Genomic DNA, 21,134 nt, shown 5'->3' with positions numbered 1-21,134 from the left:
AGGAATTTTCAAGAAGTTTAGAAATTCTAAAAATTTAACATCATTTCCTTTTCAAAAACGTTCCTTCAAAGAACTTTTCAAATCTTTCAATTGAAATAGAATTGATGTATGCGCAAAATTTTTTTTAGAATTTAATATACTTACTTTTTATACTTATCTTTTTAGGTATTGTACTTAAAAAAAAAAAAAAAAAAAAAGAACATTTTTTCTTTATTTTAATATTAATAATAAAATTTAACATACTTATTATTAATAAACTCAATCCTTTAAACTGTCGAATGTTCAAAATGTATAAAATATATATTATAGAAATAAATAATAATTTATATAACAATATATAAAATGTATAGATATATATATTCTTATATAAATTAATTTGTTTTTTTTTAAGTATTTTATAATTCTTGTAAAATAGAATATAATAGAATAGAAATATAAAAAATATGTACATATGCCTGGAATATATTAACTGAGACACATTGATTAAAATATTTTTTTCTTTTCCAATGTTGAAAGCATCAATTACAAATCTAATTCTTTTCTCGCTCTTTTAATATTTCTTTTCATACCAAATTATGTTTCGATTTTTTAATACTTTTTTACAATATTAAGAAATTTTTTATAATGAAAATTATAAAGAATTATTTTTTTTATTTTTTATAAATTTTTTTAAATGATATTTCGTTTAAAATTATATTTTAAAATGGATCGAAACAAAAATAGAAAAAAAAAAGAAGAGAGAAAAACGATGAAAGTAGACTATGAAAAAACAGTGTAAGGAAGGAAAACTCTTTGGATCGTTTTAAAAAACTACTCACGTAATCTTTTAATATATTCTAGCTGTATACAAATGTAAGCAACTAGGTGGGAAAAGAAGATACAAATTTTTTTTTCCCTTCACACTCAGTTATTTCACCCTCTCGAAACCGATAAAATAATATTATATGTATACTTATATATATATACATATATGTATATATATATATATATATATATATATATATATATATATATATATACACATATGTATAAGAGTTCATCCATTTTTAATCTCGTCATCTCCTCGATTTATAATATTTAACAGCGAATATATATAACGTTTCTTTCAACATCTCTTTTTTGACATTTTTTTCTTCAACTTTTTTTCTTTTCTTTTCGATATTTTGTATCGTTTCGCCTTCGCGAAGAATCTTTCTTGGGGCGGTTTCCTTCACCCTTGGTGCAGCGAGAATGAGGTAAAATCGTAGAATAATACGTGGCAGGTGGGTAGTGAGGCACACAAGTACGTGTTAGCATAGTGAAAATATATAACAAACGTATTTTTACGTAAGGTACGAAAACTTATATAGACGCACAATGCGAATTCCTCGTTAATCATTGCCACCCCCACCATTTCCTGTTCCCGCTACCGTATCACCCTTACGGAGAATTATTTCAATTTTCTTTTTAATCGAATTTAAAATATTCATTCGATTTTACTCTATTTTTCTTCATCATAAAAATTAATATATTATTTATTTGTTAGTTTCTATTCGAATTATTGGTATTGTTTGTGGAAAATTATTCACCACGATTAAAAGATTGGAATAATTGATGCTAAATTTCTATTAACCCTCCGTGGTACCTTTTTATATTTACACAAAGTATTTTCAATGTTATAAACTCTGAAAAATTTTGAAGAAAAATAAAAAAATTATTCATCAAAGTTATTAAACTTAAATTGTTTAAAATATAGTAGATATCACGAAAGATTTTTATAAAACTAAACTAAATAAAACGAAAATTTGGTTCGATGTTTATGAAAAAAATAAAATAGACGGTACAATTTGTTGAATGCGAACATTTTTATTGAGCTACGCTGTAAAAAATTCGAGGCGATATCTTCTTTCAAGCGAATGCTCTCACTCTTCGTAATTCTCCTGTCTTTTTTTGTTTTTGTTTATTTCTTTTTTTTCATTTTTTCAAATATTTTATCTTCGTTTTGTATTCCATTAAATTTGTTTATCGACGGTGGGGGATGGGGGATAAGAATAAAGACACTCGTGTAATTTTATTTTAATCTCGGAGGGTGCTCGGTGAAGAGCAGGAATTGATTTAGGGGGTGGTACAAAAATCTTATCTTCTCTCTCACACGTTCTTTCTCACTGCATCATCTCTCATACTTCATTCTTTCTCTCGCTCTCTCTCTCTCTCTCTCTCTCTCTCTCTCTCTCTCTCTCTCTCTCCCTTTCTCTCTTTTTATTTTTTATTCACTTTCACCCTTCACGCTCTCACGTACTCCTTTCACCCCTCGCTTTTTCTGCTCATCTTCATTCACTCGAAACTTTCTCATTCTCTCTCACGAACAAATTCTCCTTTTTTTTTTTTTTTTTTTAATCCTCTTGTTACGTGTTACAAATCAGTGCGCTCACCGTTATAATCGATACGATCCAAGATTATGTTTTATATATATATATATGTATATATAAATACATACATACATACATACATACATATATATATATATATACATATAGAACAATCTTAAATTGCATAATCTGGGAAAAACGCGAGTAAATTCATCTACCGCGGATAGAATTTCATTTCTCACTCTCTCTCTTTCTCTCTCTCTCTCACTCTTTCTCTTTCTCTCTCTTTCTATCTAAATCCATCCTTCTGCTTAATTTTAATTTCCGCGTTTAATTCTCTTATCATCTTTACAAACGAAATATAACGCATACTCGCGACGAGTGTTCCTCGAATTGTCTTCTCTCGAGTTTCTCATCCATTATTTATTTTCTCCCCTCCTATTTTTTTAATCCGTTGCGAGTAAATTACTCGATACACGTCTCAATGTCCCATTTGAAATAACACTTATCGCTAAATTATTGCAAAACTGGCGCGGATAGGTTAATTAAATTATTGCCGATCTCTCAGCTCGTATTCACGTACGTTATTACCTTTTCCTTTTTTTTTTTTCCTTTCCCTTTTTAACCCTGTCATTCCCCGTCGTCTGAATTATTTAACAGCCATTTAGACATTTACTATGCAATTTTTTTTCTGCCCGGCAATTTACACGGCAAACAAGCGATTAGAAACTGTGTAATAGTTTATCGAGTGGAATAAAATTTATATTCTATTTAATATATTCTATTAATGATTAATTTTTCGGGATAAACATTTCGTATAATTCTAAATTACGTAAAGACTTACCAAAGGGAACGAGAGGGTTAACCGAATTGAATTATCATTACATTGCAATCATCGAAATTGGATGAAATTTGATTGAATCACAAATTCCACTTTACAAATCCCCACCCCCCTCCCTCACCTAATTAAAACAAACTCGAAAATTACAAATTTATATCAAGGAATATACATACGATATTATTTAACAATAAATATACTTTCAACAATGTTTACAAAATCCTCCCACGGAGTCTCAGAATTGCTCACAAGTGTCTTCAACCCTCTGCGATCGATCCTCGAGTAATCTACCCTCGAACGTGACCCTCGAGAGACAGAAAAAAAGAAAAAAGGAAAAAAGAAATTCCAATTGCAAAATTGGAATTTTTGCCGAAATCGTCGATCGAGGAACACCCTTTGACGGAATCCCGTCGCACAGCCTGTCGTCGTGTCGATCCTGGCACGAATCCTATCTCGAACAAAGATCCTTCGTCTCGATCCCTTCCCTACCCCCCTTTTTCTCTCGCCCCATTTATTCTATCTCTCTCCCTCTCTCGGTCGGCCGCGGTAGAATTCAAAAGCGAGAGGCAGCTTCGATTAAAAAAAAAAAAACGAATATACTTTTACAATACGCATTCGCAATTATAATTATATCGGTGTGTACGTGTCGATCCTTTTTTTTCTTTTTCTTTCTTTTTTTTTCTTTTTTTTCCTTTTTCTTTTTTACGTGTGTGTGTGTGTGATTGCGCGCGTGTCGATCCAGCGATTTATACGAATACAATAGTCGAGAAAATTGTTAATTTCGAGAAGGACGTTCGTGCGAGGGGAAGGGTTGCAGGGAAGAAAGAAAGAAAGAAAGAAAGAAAGAAAGAAAGAAAGAAGTTCGAGGGGAGAAAAAGATCGACGAAGGACGAAGCGATAAGATTCGAGTATGTCTCTGGAGGAAGTTGGCTCAGAGAGGATTGATCTCGAAATTTTTATGTTTTTTGAAACTCGAGATGGGATTAGAGATTTTGAAGGAATTTGAAGTACACTTCGAATTCAAGTTTGGGAAGGTTTCTCGTTGATCGTTGGGGAAGTTTCATATCGATTTGATTGTTTATTTCGAAGTTTGTAACGCAAGTCTTCCCTCTTTCTTGTCTCTTGTTCCTGTCGTCGTCAGATCGCGTTAAAATGGAAACGTCGCAAACTTCTTTTCTGGAATCGATGGGATTCCATGTAAATTTTGTCCGATACTTCCTTTTAATTTGAAAAATTGACAAGTTTAAGTAACGTTCGAACAGAGTTTAACACCTTAAAAGCGAAAACTTGCGTTGAAAACTTCCTGTCGGAAGATGAAGTATATTTTTCTTCTTATTTTTTCTTTGCTTCTCTCGATTTTGATATTCTTGCGGTCAGAAAAAAAGAGCGGATCTCTGATGTGAATCGCGTTTTTTTTGTTTGCATCATCGAGTCGATCTTCAACTGAACAATTGCAGTCGTCTTTTTTTTTTTTCTTTTCTTTTTTCCTTCGAAATTTTTCATCTATCGTATTCAACATAGAAAAGAGTTCAAATCTCGTCAAACACTCAACGAAGTTACGCGTCGTCGGATATATTTCTCTCGGGGAAAACGAATAAATGCATCGTCGCGAGTAAAAAATTTTCAAAGACAATTTACAGCGCTTTTACGTTTCGATTCGTCGAAGATGTATTCGAATTGTCGATGGGTATTTATTATTCACTCGTGTTTATCCTAAAAAATCTTCGCAAAAATTCGATGTTCAAAAGGGTGTACGAAGTCTGAATCCGAAATTATATCAATAATTATCGCGAAATTATCCTCCAAAGGGAATGATGCAATGGACGTCTTTTGGTATCCGGCTCTTTTCTTTTCTCTATCGTTTTTTTTTTCTTTCTTTCTTTTTAACTCAACGCGGATGAATACATCATTTCTCGATGGGGGAGGGAAAAAAAAAAAAAAAAAGAATACTAAAAGCAATACTTGGCTCTCGTCTCGCATCTTCACGTAGATTGGTTCGCGTAGATTTCGAGAACAGCAGTGAGTCGATTTATCGAAATTTCGTCGAATATACTATACTTTTTAACGATTGGTAAAGAAAAATCGGATCTAAGAAACATAAGAGAATTTTACTGTTTTTTTTCTCTTCATTCTTGGACAGATACATTGATCAACGATTTGAAAATGAACAGGTAATGTAGACACTTTCGACGTTTGACAAGCTGATTCCTTAGAAATAAAATTCTATTTATCGTTGTGCATTCATCGTTCATCACACTTGGATTAAAATTAAGCGTCGTTTCTTCGATTTCGAAATCATTCGAAATGAAATTAACTTTTCCACATCTCTCTCGTCGCAGAACGATTTTTAGAATCTTTGAATCGTCGCGAAAATGTTGGAAACAATTTTCATCGACTTTGTTTAAAAAAAAAAAAAAAAAAAAAGAAAAGATTCGTAACGAATGTTCACTGATATGAATATTAATTAGAAACGAATAAAAGTTATTGTTTTGTTTTTTTCTCTCTCTCTGTCTTTGTGATCACTGTTGTCCTCTTTTTCGGACCGTGTTCTGAACATCCATTATTCTTTTTTATTTTTTTTCCTTTTTTTTTTTTTTTTTTTTCCTATAAAGAACAATAAATCCGCATTCGTTTCGCCGTGTACCTAAGTGCGAAAATCCACGTGTGCTGCGTGTACTACTGGTAATAATCAAAGATAATTGCTATTTGTAATTAAAAAGCTGCTTCTCTTTAGCGCTGCGCCGCTGCTCCTCTCTCGTTACAAAGTAACTCTACGATTTCATTTAATCGTTACATCGAATGTATTGGTATCATTTACAGCCTAAAATACTGAGCAAAGAACGAATCCGTGATCGATGATCCTCGATCGAGCATACTTCTTTCTTTTCATCCCTTCGTTCTTCCATCATTTCTTCCTTTCCACACTCGTCCCTAATCAGGACTACGATATTTTCTTTTTTTTTTTTTAAATTTACATACTTTCGTTCATTTTTATTATATAACTCTTTTCGAATCCGTTTCGATCGACAACAAAGAAAGTTTCAATCTCCAACGAAAATAGATGATTCGATTTTTCATTCTTCAAAGTGATATGTGACGATAGTCGATCAATATTTCGATATCGAGTAATCTCTCCGAGTAAACGAATTATTAATTTTCCAATTATTGTCGAGAATTTTTTCTTTCTTTTTTTTTTTTTTTAGAAATCCTGTTGAACCTCAACATTCTCTCAATGGCAAAATAATGATAATATCTTGAAGTGGGGAAAAAAAATCTTCTCTTCCCTTGTCAACTCGCTCTCAGAAGAAAACGATAAGAAAGAACGATCGAGAATCATCGATCATCGCTTTCCACCCTTATCATTGCGTGATAAATCGCCGAACGGGGTGAAAAAAAGTAAACACTCGGGAGGTCGAGAACGAAAAGTGAGGAAGAGAAACCAACGTACGCTTAGTTAGTTAATTCGAGATATATCTTGTAAAAAATTTTTTTTTTTTTTACAACGTGTATACGCATACACACGACACTGGTGTATATACATACACGAGCAAATGTACGTATAACATGTATATACACATATATATATATATATACCGTTATTGCGCAGGCAATTGTTGTTTCTTTCTCTTGTTCTTTTCTTTCTTTCTTTCTTTCTTTCTTCCTTTTTTTTCCATTTTTTTCTTTCAACCATATTTATACCGTCGGTATTTTCTATAATCTTATTTATCTTCGCCTCCTCCCCATCGCGCTTGCGTTTCTTCCCTACTTTATGGCAATAATAATGTAATAATATAATATAATATAATAATAATAACAATAATAATAATAATCGTAAGAATGATCATAATAATAATAGAATATTAGTAATTATCTAAATTCTCTCTCATATTAATAATTTTCCCCATTTTCTCGCTTGTCCCATATTTTCTCGTCAATTTCCTTTTATATATTTATTTATTTATTAATTTGTTTCTTTTTTTTCTTTTTTTTTCTTTTTTTTTTTTTTGGTTGTCTGTATAAAGGACATTGCAGTTTTATTCGGTATAGGTGGCACTCAGAATTGTATTTTCTATTAGTTTTCTTTTGTTTGTTCTCGCATATACCTAATTCCTTCGTCATCGATCGTTCGATCTTTCATCCAGCCCTTGCTTTTTTTTTTCAGTTTTTAACACGTGCGATATCTCTCGTGAGTTTTTTTTTTTATTTCTTACTTCCTCTTTTTTTGTAAGCAATAAAAAAAAAGAAAAGAAAGTGCTCTCGAAAGTCGAAAACGAGCTGTATGTTGTTCTGTGAATTCTCAAAAATTCAAGAAACTCACCACGAGCCACCTCCTGTCTCGATTTCAAATTCCACCCTTCAGTTTACTTCACTTATTCTTCTCCCCTTTTTCTTAAAAATTTCTCTTTCTTCTAATCCCGCGAACATCGATCTTCTGCCATCTCGTACTCCCGTTTTATTTTATTCTTACATTTTATTCTTTTTTATTTTATTTCTCTTTCATTATTAATTCCCCTTTCTTCTCTCCGTATATAATAAATTTTCCTCTTCCATTCCTGTTTCATTTTTCTCTTCTTTCTACACGGTATTAAGTAACGAACGAAAGCTTTTCACGTGCGAAACAAAAAAGCATCGCCACCGGAGGGGAATACGTACGTGTATGTGTGTCTGTGTATGTGTGTGTTTTTTAATTCGATTAAAAAAAATTGCTCCAAGGAAAAAAATAGCGTCAATATTGAAGGCAAAGTCGATATCACCGCCATTGGATTAACGTTTGTGTGTGTGTGTGTGTGTGTATGAATGTGTGTCGCGGAAAAACGCATTCGTGTATATACGTGTTTTCATATATGTATACAATATTTTGAAAACGCCGCTCGTGCTCTCTGTTCTCTCGCTCGTGCTCTCTGTTCTCTCGCTCTTCCCTCCTCCTCCGCACGTCTTTCCGCCTCTTTGAAACGTAAACATCCCTCCGCGATCGATATCGCTGCCGATCGCCCGCCGATCGATATTCTCTTTAACGATCCTACCCGATTCAAAGAGAAAATTGGGACTTGCTCGCTCGGTGGAAACAATCGAATACAGAGAACGGTCATTCGTGGAAAAGACTGGGCGAAAATTTGGGTGAGAAAAAAAGAAATAAGATTGTGCTTTCGTCGAAATAGCGAATTTTCATTCGCGTTCATTGATCTCCCAACGCAGCGGTGCGATAAAAAGTATTCTTTATGGAAAAAGGGAGCGAGCCTCTCTCTTACAAATATCCGTAAAACGAATTCTTCGAACGTGAGATACGAAAAACACGCAAAATAAGGGCGGAGGAAGGGGATGAAGTAAAGAAAAAAAAAAAAGAGAGAGAATAAAGTTGGACCGATATCAAAGGATATACATGAAGGAGGGGGGGATCTCGAAGAGAAAATCGATCAGGGGCGGGCTGGTGTTGTCCAATCCTGGCGCCACGTTTGTTAGATCCTCCAAGAGGGAACGGAAGGAGTCCACAGCCATCCGAATGATCAATTGGTATCGATAGCCGACGTAAAACCCGGCTACGCGTCGCGTTTCAGTCGCAAGCGAGTCTGCAATTGGTTCGAAAAGGAAGGGGGGCGGGGTGGGGGAACGTTGGCCTTAACTGACGTGATCCTGATCGAGTTCGTCCAACGATTCCAGTCTCGCGATCGGTGCCTCGTTTATCGTGAACTCCCAGGAGATGTCCTCGCTCGCCTGCCTCGAGGACTCTTGCCGCTGCCCCTGGCTTGCCTCGTCCCGGCCTGGTTGCCTGCTCTCCGAACGTTGAGCGGCGCCAAGCTCGCTCGAGCCGCGATGATTCGTCGGCTCCTTCCGGGACTCGCTGCTCCGAGGACGCTGGCTACCCCCTCGATCCGACACGGACACCACGCAGCTCCACGGATCCTCCCCCTCCGGCTCTGATCGCTTGTTGAACGAACTGTACCTGGTTCGAAATATTTCACGTTAATCGTTGATTAATTAATCGTTCCTCTTCTCTCCGATAAACGAGTGTAATTGATTAAGCAGTTGGAATGGAGCAGAATCGTAGCGCGAATTGGGTTAATTTTTATTCATTAGAAAAGATATTTATTTATTGAGAGGCGAAAGTAAAATAACAGATAATTATGGAATAACTGGATCGAATCATAATCATCATAAAGTCACTTTATTAAAGTTCCACGCTACTTGCGATTATTATTATCACGTTTTCCAACAATTTATCAACTTTATTTATTAACTGAATGTGTACGCCGAGAATTTTATTACCCGGACGAAGAGAAGTGGAATAAGATAACCGTGATCGGATTATAGAAAACAGTAGAATAGCGAGTAGCATAGACCGATCATCGAATAAAAGAGAAATGAAACGAGACGAATGTGATCGGACAAATGGTGTACGATAAATAGTGTATGTTTTACGTTTCCCTCGTCGAAAGAAAAAGAATTTTGAAATAACTAATTAAAAATTTCGAATCAATTGCTTTATTAAATCGTATTTTTTTTCGCATCGACCGATTATAGAAAACAATGATAACCGGAATAACTAGAATAATAGCAAGTAGGTCCTTTGCTCGAACGAAACAGAGATGAAAGAAAGACGAATAATCGTGTGCTTTCCTCCTCTCGTTAAGGAAAAAAAGAAAAAGATTTGGAATACTCGGCGTTATTACCCGCTCCTGAACTCTCCCCTCCTGAATGCAGCGGGTTGACTGTGCCACGCGTGCGGCAGATGCGCCTGTTGCGACGGGGGTGGCACGGCCAGGTCGACGGGTTGGCTCTGGGACCTCGTGGGCGCCGTTCTCCCGTTCAACGCCGTTTGCAAGGCCGTGGCCAACGCGGACGTGTCCGACGTGACTGTCAATCGCGACGTTCCCGAGGACGTCGACATTGGCTCTTTCGTTGGGGGTCTGCTGCAGATGGAAAATGAAACGAAACGGGGGGAAAAAATTAATCGATTTTCGATCGGTCGGTCGATAAGCGGCCGCTACGAGTAGCAGCGTATATATAATATACTTGAAGCGTATGTGATATATGTACAAGGGGATTACGGTTAGGCCTCTAATTCGTCTAAAGTGTCCCGAACAGTGTCGCAAGTCTGGTCTGATTGGGACTCCTATCACTGAATCGCGTTCAAAGTCTGACATCGACATTGTTTCGTTTATATATACTTCTACGGAATATGTGTGCGTGTGTGTGTGTGTGTATCTGATCTGATATGTTCGTGATTCCTTGGTACGCTTTTTTTTTCTTTTTTAAAAGGGCATAAGAGATCGAGTGCTAAGACGTATTTATATATATATATATATAGTATGGTAGAATCTCGATAGTTCTTGCGGAATAGAGTAATTAAAATTCGATTCGATTCGTGAAAAGAGACGTTGCGGAGACGAGTGGCTCGACGATATCGATTTTAGACGTAGTTTAGATAGAAATATAAAGATTAATTGAATTATTGTTTAATTTGGAATTTTCTTTTTTTCTCTTTGCTACGAAAAAGATCTTGGGATACTTTTATAAGTGCTTCATTTTTAGGAATTTATTATTATTATTATTTTCATACTATCGAGACTGTACTGCATTTTTCTAAAACGAAACTAGCAAAACATACGTATGCTTGTGCACTAATGAAAACTTATGTCCTACGTAGTGGCGATTCATACTCGCGGGAATCAGCTACAAATTCAATCTCTTACCTCTGTCCACAGTGATGAGATATTTTAAGTTGCTACGAGGGGAAGTTTTTGTTAAGGTGTGTAAAAAGTGAGTATTGTCGTGTTGTCGTTGGAATGGAATGAAAAGTTAAAAGATTTTTCTGTGAAGAAGAAAGAATTTCTAGAATGTTAACAAGTATCGATAATTAAAATATTTTACGTGAATTTTCTAAACGTGCCTTTTCAAATATTAGTTTCTTCTTTTTTTTTTTTTTTTTAATATCAATTTGTGTGCTCTATTTGTGCGTAAAAAAAAAAACAAGAAAAAATATCTTCTTTTGGAAATTTCTCTTTAAATTATTTCATGGATACATATATATATATATGTATCGTGTATGAGTATCGTAAAAAAATCGTGAAGGATTGTATCGAGTCGAGAAAACAAGTGGCTTGAAATAATTTGAATTTCCCGCATATTATATCCATCGTCAAGCTTCGAAAACGTGCTACGTCGCAGAACAAATTAAATCATCTACACACGCGCTGTACGAAAAATGCTCGATCGATATTATAACTAATAACGTGGGAACAGAAGAAAAAAAGAAAGAAAGAAAAAAAAAAGAAAGAAAGAGATTAACACAGCAAATTACTTGAACAAGAGTTACACAGATCAAAGTGTAAACTAACGAAAGATCTAGCGCTAAAAGAAGAAGAAAATTATTCTACAAATACCTCAAAATGATTCTCGAATAAATGTCGATGTCAATTGTTCGCTCTATTCGATGCAAAGATTAAGAAAAGAAAAAGAAGAAAAGAGGGACAAAGGAGAGAGAAAGAGAGAGAGAGAAAGAGAGAGAGAGAGAGAAAGAAAGAGAGAGAGAGAGAGAGAAAGAAATGATTCATATTGAAAATGTACTTACAACATGAGAAAAATAACTGGCAATAATTTGAATACGCAGGAAACTAGTAGCGTTAAATTTTACGCAAATTTCTTTTTTTTTTTTTGCTTTTTGCGATTAATGCACAATACTCCTGCCTTGTATTCTACTTGCGCGACACTGCTCGCAAAAAAAGGGTTTCAAAGAAGAGTATGAGAGAGTATGGTCACCTTCGGAACTTGTCCAACCTTTCCAAAATAAAAGACGCCGAAATCAAATGCAACTGATCCAGGGATTTCGAAAGAAAGCTTTTCACAAGAATAAAAACATCGATTACTTCCTAGGAAGAAACAGAAATAATTCTCTACTTTGAAGAAGAAGAAGAAGAAGAAGAAGAAGAAGAAGATGATGAAGATGAAGAAGAAAGAAGAAGAAGAAGAAGAAGAAGAAAAAAAAAGTAATAAAGAAGAGATGTAATGATTTCAACAGAACACGCGTTTGTCTACGTTTCCCGAAAGCGGTACCGCGATTTCAAACGAATCTCCGACCGCGTCGATTTGAATAGAAAGAAAGAGAAAAAAGGAAACGCGCGTATACATATACACATATATATGTATATAGAAAGAGAGAGAGAGAGAAACAGAGAAAGAGAAAGAGAGAGAGAGAGAGTATGAGACACAAAGAGAAATGAAACAGAGAAAGTAAAGACACATGTTACATCTGCTATGACAAACAGACTAAGAACATGGTAACGTGTGAAAAAGATGTCCCATTTCAATTTCAACTTCAAAAGAAACTGAGAGCGAAGCAAACTGTGTTCTCAGATATCGAGTCAAAAAAAGGGAAAGCAATTTTTTCCTCTTCAATCTCAAAGGCCAGATTATTCGTTTTTCGCTTTTTCCTTTCCCCTCCTCTTTCCCCCTCCCCTTTATTATTATTAAATCCGATCCCTTTGACACGTTACTACGTCGAACGAGAGAATGTTTCAAATTCACCGTGAACCACGGTGCAAAAGCAAACTCACCTGAACAAACCGTGAGACGTGCTAGGCTGGATCTTTCCATTTCCGTTACTCGACGGCGGGCCGGTAGGTGGCTGAGGCTCGCTGGCCGATCGTTGGACCAAAGCCGGGGCTCTACTACTTTTCGACAGCCCGACCGAGGTCGGGCCGGCCATCATCTCGATGCTCGAGCTCTCCCTCGACGAGTTGAGCGTCTGTTGGAGCAGCGTCAGGATCAACCTGATGTTCTCCCCCATCGAGTGTTCCAACGAGGACACTTGCCGGGACAGTTGGTCTATTCTCGCGTTTATCTCTTCCACGGGTCGGCCCGGTCCACTTTGAAAGTCACCTAGAAGTGAAAAGAGAGAGGGGGGGAAAAAAAAAGAAAAAAAAAAAAGGAGAAAAAGGATTAAACGTATCAAATCTGTTCCGAGCACTCCGAGCGAGAAAATTTTTCTAATCCGATATATCGAATATCCTCCTCATTTTCGAATATCCTTCTTTCCCTTCGATTTCTTAGTATTTTCACCTACTTTTCACTTTCGACACGCGCACTTTTTTATCCCTCCATCTAGTCGATTTCTCTTTACAAATTGTCCACGATTTGCCAACGATCGAGTCGCGTCGAGACGCGTATAAGAAAGAAAAAAAATGAAAAAAATAAAACGCAAACATGGTCGACGAGCAGAGGGGATCGAGCGATGGAAGAAGAAGAAATGGGTGGGGGGTGCGGCGTGTAGTGGGGGGAGGGGGAAGGGGGGGCACATAAACGCGATTTCACGCACCGTGAGTCTGGGGATGCTGAGGTGGCGACGGTGTTGTGTAGTGACTGGATGTCGTCGAGGTCGGATGTACCGCGTTCTGGCTGAGGCAGCTTTCACCAGCGGCTGAGCTTCTCCGCGCTGGTTTCGTCAACGGCGTGGTCACTGGATAAACCCAGGCACAGTAATCAGTACCACGATCCACGGGGAAGTAGCACGAGCCTTCCTACCCTCTAAAAGTGCCTCTTATCTCCAAGAAAAAAAGGGGGACGAGGAGAGAGAGACAGAAAGAGAGAGAGAGAGAGAGAGAGAGAGAGGAAAAGAAAGAGATGTATATATATACATATACATAGAAAAGAGATCAAGAGAAAGAGAATGGCAGAGCGAGAAAACGAGAGGTAAATTGAGAGATACAGAGAAAGAGAGAGAGGTCGAAATATACTTTCGTATATGAGTATGTATCCAAAGGGGAGGGCAGGGGGGAGGGAGGGCGGGGCTGTTAACGATCGTGCCGTTTTCTCGAGCATAAGGTACTCGCCAGAGATGAGTTTATGCGAGAGACATCGCATATAAATATGTTTGCTCGTTGCGACGAATATAGAAAAGTTGGCCAGATCTACTTGCGCCAAATGGGATACTTACTCTGTTTGGCAAGGTAATCGTGACTCGTCAGTGGTTGAAGATGGATCTTGTGTTGGCGTAGGTCCGGTATGCTGCGCTTGAGATGGGTTAGCATGCCTGAACAACCAGGTTTCAAGGTGTTAACGAACTCGGGAGTCAAATGCAAACGCAAAGCTTATAAATGCTGCACGCTTAACCCAAACGCCTCCAACAGTTAGATTAAGATCTTTTTGGATCGATTGACATTGCGAGATGAGTTTGATTGAAGACGGAAGAAAAACAAAAATTGTCTTATTTTTGAATAGAAATGGAAAAATGAAAAAGATACGCCGTTCGTTCTCAAGCTCATCTCTTATTTCAAAAAAAAAAAAAGGAATTATTTTTAATTTATATTTATATTATTAATATTGATTTATATTATCAATATTTATATTTAATATTCTAGTACGGTAGAAAAAAAAATTATACCGTATTGAACGGAACGAAAAGAAAAATAGAGCGAGTGATCTTGAACTCTGAATAATTTAATTTACATAAACGTGTGAAACGAGATCTAAAGGAATATTTACAGATATGTTACAAATAAATTTATTTACAAATAAATGTCTACGAAATTACGTCAGAGGTTTCAAGATCACGATAAAGATCGCGATTCGTCGATCAGAGCGATTGGGCTAAGGGGATGTTTTAGCGGAGAGAAAAAAGAGGGGGGGGAAAAAAAAGAAAAAAGGTGGAAAAATGTCGATCGAGAAAAGCTCGTGAAAAATGATCTACGCTACGGAGACGAGATTTCATATATAAAAGAAATGTCTATGGAGGAATGAAGATCTTTATGAAACACGAGCAAGTAACAATTGAATCAAAATGAATCTGATTGAAATTGTAATCTAGCGATCGTGAAGTGGAAAAGGGGACAGATTTGTAAAAATCGTACAAAAATTGTAAATTTAGAAAATAATAACAGATTCTGCAGCACGATGATTTTTTTTTTTTTTTTTTTAATAAAAAGCATTTCCTCGAGATCGGAGCAAATTAAGAAAAGAAAAGAAAAGAAAAAAAAAGGAAATTGCACAAATCAAGTGTTAGTGACGAAAAAAAAAAAATGTCTCATCCCACCGCTTCCACTCCAGGACTACTGTGTAATTAGAGCAAACTGGAATTACTGCACTCTGCGATGTAACAATTCGAAATTACCTTTTTCACAACAACGTTGTTGTTAATTCTGTCCGGTAAAACGTTTCTCTTCGAACATTCTAAGCGCTCCAAACTCATACGTAACGAGTTGAATAAATACAAGATAAAATAGATAAAGGGATAAAGGGGCAAGCCGAGCTTCTCGTGTATATATATATATATATATATATGTATATATGTATATACAAATGTTCCAAGAAATGTTTCTACGAATGTTTTTTCGAATATTCTTTAATGGTAAGCGTCGTAATGTGGCGGGTGTTTGGCGAAGCAACGATTCAAAAGTACTTTCCTGAATCATAACGATCTTTCACGTCCACGTTGTATAGCAAACGTTCGATAACCGAGTAATCGTATAAAAAATTCCTTACTCGAATATTTAAGGATATTATTCTATGTGTCGTGCAGAGAACAACATTCCTCAGACAATAATTAAAGGCAAACGATAGAGAGAGAGAGAGAGAGAGAGAGATATGTATAGAGAGAGAAAGATAGAAATATAGAGATACAAAGAGAAAGAGAAAGAGAAAAGAGAGAAGGGGAGAGAGAATTGGTAAAAAAGAAGAAAATAAAGGAAAGAAATTTCGATCGACCGAGTACACGCGAATTTTCTCACCGGTTATGGAGTTCAACGTGGAGCTCCTTTGTTTTGGCTCGTCGAATTCTAGGTTCAATGGCGTCACATCTTGGCCGGCTTTGTCGGTGCTGAACTCCAGAATTCCGTGGCCACTTCCTTTGTCGCTGAGAAAGCGAAAAAAAAAAAAAAAGAAAAGAAAAGAAAAGAAAAAATAATAATACGTCAGGATAAAGATAACAGATTTAATTTTATCTTTCTTAATTTTTCGATTAAAGAACTTACTAATCTTCCTGATCACCCTGTAAGGAGTCTTGTCGAGCAGTGGGGATAAGATTGGTGCCAGGACCACCACCGGGTCCTCGACGGTATCTTGGTGGACGGAAAGCGAATCTCCTAGCGTCGGCATCGACGTCCGTTGGAGTACTGACAGGAAACCTTGCTGATATTGGATCGACACCAGCCTGTTCCTCCTGCGAATCGTTTCAAAGTTTCAAAAAGATCCACGAGAAATAATCATATAAATCTTTCCTAAACAATAGATCTCTATTCGATATCAATTTTCAATAAAGTAAATGATAAAGTAAGAATAAATTGGAAAAATTCTGTACGATATGTACGTTCTATATAATATTATATATAGAAGAATATTTCTTTTCGAAAACTCGTTCCTTTGTTTTAAGACGATATCTCGAACGATCCCAAAGATACGGTATTCTAAAATGCAGAATATAGATCATTGAATAATAAACTAACACTTCCAGGAAACGGAGTGACCTACTTTCATTCCTCATATTAGATTAATCTAACAATAGAAAAAAATAATGACTCACCCTCTGTCACTTAAGGCCAGACGTAACGAAATATTAAAAAATTAATCTTTTATTTGAACGACGATATCTCGGGAACCGGGAATGATATCGAGATAAAACAAAAAGCACATTTTAAACAGAAGAGCTTTCTCATTTATAATCGTGGAAAATTTTTGGAAGGAATATACAAATCTTTGGGATATCAAGATTTCAAAGTTTTATTAATTTTAATAAGTATTTCGTATACTTTTTTGATTCTCTTTTAAATTATCCATAAAAAATAAATTATCTTTTGAGACAAAATTATTTGTCTAATAATAGTTACATCTCAAGAATAAAATACCTCGGCTCGAATTAAAATAATCGAGGTTTTTTTTCTCCCATTAAAAGAATATTCAATCAACGTAAGTTAATTTCGTTTGAACATTGACGTAATTCGATGAACAAATACGTACGTCTCTCAGATTAAAAGTGATCTCGAGATTCTGGCTGAAGTGATTGGAGAATTCCGGATAAAGGGCCAGAACGTCGAGTAGATCGTCCCTGTGTATCTTGTGCAGATCGCAATAGGTCAACGCTCGCACGTTGCAGGACGCTTTGCCAACGGTCGGATATATGCAAGGATTCTCCCCGAATATGTCGTCCTTCGCAAGTATGGCCATCACGACGTCGCCCTTCAGTATCTCTATGCTTCCTCGCGATATGAAGTACAGGGACGTTAACACGTCTCCTCGATGAACTAACGTGTCACCGGGTGGCGCGTGTGTGGTTTTAAATTTTAACGATAACGCCCTGAACAAATCAGGATCGAGTTGTTATTATTATTATTATTGTTGTTGTTGTTGTATATAGAGAAATTCCACGAATACCTTAAACAACCAGGACTCGCACCCTCGAAGGCTCTACAATTGTTTAAAAGATTTCTGTTCAGATGAAGACAAATGTCCGCCTGAAGGCACTCGGGGAATCCTTTCAGAACGCTGTTCATGTCGATTCCGTTCGTGTACGTCCAAGCGTGTTGAAAGTACTCCTCCAACCTCTGACGAAGCGGATTCGGGATCTGATGGAATCTGATGAACTCTCGAACTCGAAGCATCTGCGTGTGGTATCTTGCTGTACCGCTGTAAAGCCTCTGAATGATCGCCGAGACGTTACCGAAGATACTGGCATACATCAAAGCTGGAAAGAGAGAGGGGGAGAGAGAGAGAAAAAAAAAGAAGCGACGAGTTAATGGATACTCTAAGGAAAAGTCACGAGTTTTTCTTTTCTTTTCTTTTCTTTTTCTACGTTACGTCAGTCTGTACGAAAAAAAAAAAAAAGAAAGAAAAAGCAGAGAAAATTTTCAAGTCTTTAAACTAATTAGTTTAAAAAAGCGACGACATCATCCTCGGTCGATACTTACATCCAATTAGCATAACGATTATAGTAAATATCTTCTCGGTGTCCGTGTTTGGAGCCACGTTTCCAAAGCCCACCGATGTTAAACTACTAAAGGTAAAATACAGTGCTGTGATGTAGCGGCTCTGGAAAACGAAAGAAGGAAGAGATTACGTTAATCAAGTTGAAACGATCGATGTAATCGATAAAACGACGAATAATAACAATAATAATAATAATATCGAACAACATTTGGACCCACCTTTATACTCGGCCCACCGGTGTTATTGTGAAAATAAAACTGATGCGTGTCGTTGGCAAGTATATCGAGCCAACCGACTTTGCTCTTCAACGTTGGTCTCTCCGCATTCCCTATGGCGTACCTTCAATAACAAAATTCCATTCGTTGCAATCAATAATAATATTCCAACAGAGAGTCCACAAAGAATCCCTTTCTTTCCAAGGAACGAACGTTTCTTTTTTTTTTTTCGCGATTTAAATTAAAAATATCTTTTTTCTTTCTTTCTTTCTTTTTTTGCGCTCACTCACCATATACACGCCATCCAATGGGCACTAAGAGCAAAGGTGCCCATCAAAAGTAGTAAAACAGCAGCTCCATATTCGCTGTACCTGTCGATCTTCCTGGCTACTCTGACGAGTCGCAAAAGACGAGCCGTCTTCAATAGTCCTATCAAGGTGGTCGTCTGTAAAGAACACGTTACACTTTGTCGATCTTACAGCTCGGCCGTACGACACTCTTGGTTCTTTGCTTGAGTTTTCCATTTTCGAAGCTTGGATCAACTGACTTTGGTCGAACAACGTCGAACGAGAATTTCGGATGGGACGAAATTCAAAGAATAAAAATTTTTCTCTTTTCTTTAAACGAGTTTCGTCGAGTTATTGCGGCGAATCGATTAAAAATATGTAATCAATGATTGAAAGACTCGTGTCTTCGTGGATAGAAGCGCGCCACATTTAGACGATTGTGGCGACTCGATAAGAAATGTCAGGAAGCGTGATAAATAATTAAATAGCGTCCCCGATACGCTTTCGTTGTTCAACAATTCCATTTTTTTTTTTTTTTATCGAATCGTCCTTCCTCGCCAAACGACGACGCCAAAGTCAGTTCGAATCAGACTGAGTTATTGCTGCGATCGTGGTTTCTTTTCTTTTCTTTTTTTTTTTACGAGGATATCTATAATAAACGCCGACTGCCGTTCTCGAGTTCGATCGATCGAGACGTCGTCGCCACGTCGGTCACTTTTAGGTCAACCAGAAGCTCCGCAGTATCTAATATCGTTTGATATATATATTTTTTTTTTTCTAAAGTTGCTCGAGCGATCCTTCGACCATGCGTAACTTTTTTTTTTTCCTTTCATCCCCAATCGCGTTCCATTTCTCGAAAAGAAACGGACAAAGGCAAGAAGCTTCAACCTTTAACTTTGCGTTTAACTCAATTTATCTGAGCGGTTAATAAAATTAAACGCGATTCTTACTTAAAACTTTAAACGATATAATGATAAAGTTACGGTAAAATTACTTACTAACAGATCCACAAGGAAACCAGCCAAGAGAATTCCAATGTTACTCGACAATTCTAGAACGAAGCCAATCGAAATTCGTGCGTCTCGATCGATCTCGAGGATACTTTCTTTCTTATATTCCTCGATCGGGGGAGCAGTCGGCCGTTCAACGTTGCAAAATAATATGCATTCACAACCAATGTACTGTTGCAAACATTCTGCTGGGCGTAGGAGCCGTGATTACTCATGCATTCTCTCCTGATGATAATTCTCTTACCTGTGCTCGTGGTTCGAGATTCGATTAGCGGCCTGGACAAAAGGCATCGATCGAACCGTATCGGATCTATCTCATGCAAAGTCGACTCCAACCAAAAAACTGAACCATTCGTCTAATAATAATAGTAGTAGTAATAGTAATTTTGCTAATCTCGATAATCTCGAACTTATGATACTTCACGGATTGCTCAGAGATGATCACCCCAATTTCAAACGTATCTTTCGCACGTATTTTTTCGAAGAAAGAGAAACGTTTACATCGCTCCTCGATTCGATTGGAAATAATACAACGATCGAGGGCAACGCCATATTTCTTATTATTATCTCGCGGTTTTACTCTCGGATGATCACAATTCTTCCAAGATTCGGTTTCGCGATTTACGGTCTGGAAACGATATTTTATATATATATATATATCCATCGAGATCGAGCTGGCCGAGAGATGAAAAAGTTTGGCCGGCCTTTTATCCGGCCTCGAGATTACCAAGAATATCCGAGGACGTTTGATAACCGGCGTTGATAATAAGTGAAACGTTTTATTACGACGTACACGCGATCCACCAAAGAGAATGCATCGTGGAAGCTTCGAACACACTCGTGTCTCGCCCTATCTCGTCCTCAGATCATTAGATCTTTTATCTTTTCGGCCGAAACGATTTCATCCCCCACCCCCCATGGTTGATACTTGTTGTTGGCTTCAGTCGGATAAATTGGTACCTTAGGATTAGGATACAATCTAACATCTGGATGGTTTTTGATAAAGGAATGAAGAGATGATGGAAAGGTTTGGAAACGATTTGGTTATTTCGAAATTATTGGATATAAATATATGTAACCAAAATATATATACGTATATATATTTGCATTTTAATATTTCGAGCTTCCACGAATTTTCTTTAATATTTAAACGCTTATTGATTATCCCTATTTTTGATCAACCAAGAGAAAAGCGAGCGATTGATAAAGATATTTAGATATTGGTGTCAAGTATCTCGTAGCAATCCGTTCATTTTTTTTTTTTTAAACAAGATACATTATAAGTGGAAAGAAGACGAAGCGTTCAAGCGACAGAGAAAACACACATGATCGTGTAGAAAAAGAAAAAGATAAAGAAATATATAATATCCAGATATACAAGTATAAAGAAACATGATACGCAATAATAGGGTTTATGAGTTCTCGATTCATGTATTAAAAGCGTAAAATTATATATATATATATATGTTATATATATATAAAAGATGTAAAAAAAAAAAAAAAACAAACAAGGTTTGTTCAAAGAA

General features: G+C 36.6%; 1 protein-coding gene across 22 annotated transcripts in view; it reads right to left on the bottom strand.

Moving 5' to 3' along the window:
* Positions 1 to 1,825: 1,825 nt before the first annotated feature.
* Positions 1,826 to 21,134, bottom strand: part of LOC107998655 (potassium voltage-gated channel subfamily H member 6) — a 108,340-nt gene continuing 89,031 nt past the window's right edge. For 8 of the 22 annotated variants that reach the window (XM_062084549.1, XM_062084544.1, XM_062084534.1 and 5 more), the window contains 13 exons: positions 18,602 to 18,756; positions 18,315 to 18,435; positions 18,078 to 18,198; positions 17,545 to 17,854; positions 17,131 to 17,467; positions 16,149 to 16,336; positions 15,906 to 16,030; positions 14,117 to 14,212; positions 13,499 to 13,639; positions 12,738 to 13,062; positions 11,944 to 12,021; positions 9,855 to 10,094; positions 1,826 to 9,127 (listed from right to left, as the gene is read on the bottom strand). In XM_062084549.1, coding sequence (XP_061940533.1) covers positions 8,803 to 9,127; positions 9,855 to 10,094; positions 11,944 to 12,021; positions 12,738 to 13,062; positions 13,499 to 13,639; positions 14,117 to 14,212; positions 15,906 to 16,030; positions 16,149 to 16,336; positions 17,131 to 17,467; positions 17,545 to 17,854; positions 18,078 to 18,198; positions 18,315 to 18,435; positions 18,602 to 18,756 — 2,562 coding nt within the window. In that variant the 3' untranslated portion in view covers positions 1,826 to 8,802. The remainder of the gene's footprint in view (positions 9,128 to 9,854; positions 10,095 to 11,943; positions 12,022 to 12,737; positions 13,063 to 13,498; positions 13,640 to 14,116; positions 14,213 to 15,905; positions 16,031 to 16,148; positions 16,337 to 17,130; positions 17,468 to 17,544; positions 17,855 to 18,077; positions 18,199 to 18,314; positions 18,436 to 18,601; positions 18,757 to 21,134) is intronic. The other 14 variants (XM_062084539.1, XM_062084542.1, XM_062084555.1 and 11 more) reach the window with 12 other exon arrangements.

The sequence above is a fragment of the Apis cerana genome, linkage group LG14 (assembly GCF_029169275.1).
Source record: "Apis cerana isolate GH-2021 linkage group LG14, AcerK_1.0, whole genome shotgun sequence".
Lineage (NCBI taxonomy): Eukaryota > Metazoa > Arthropoda > Insecta > Hymenoptera > Apidae > Apis > Apis cerana.
Note: the sequence above shows the minus strand (reverse complement) of the source record. Positions and strands in the feature narration are given on the sequence as shown.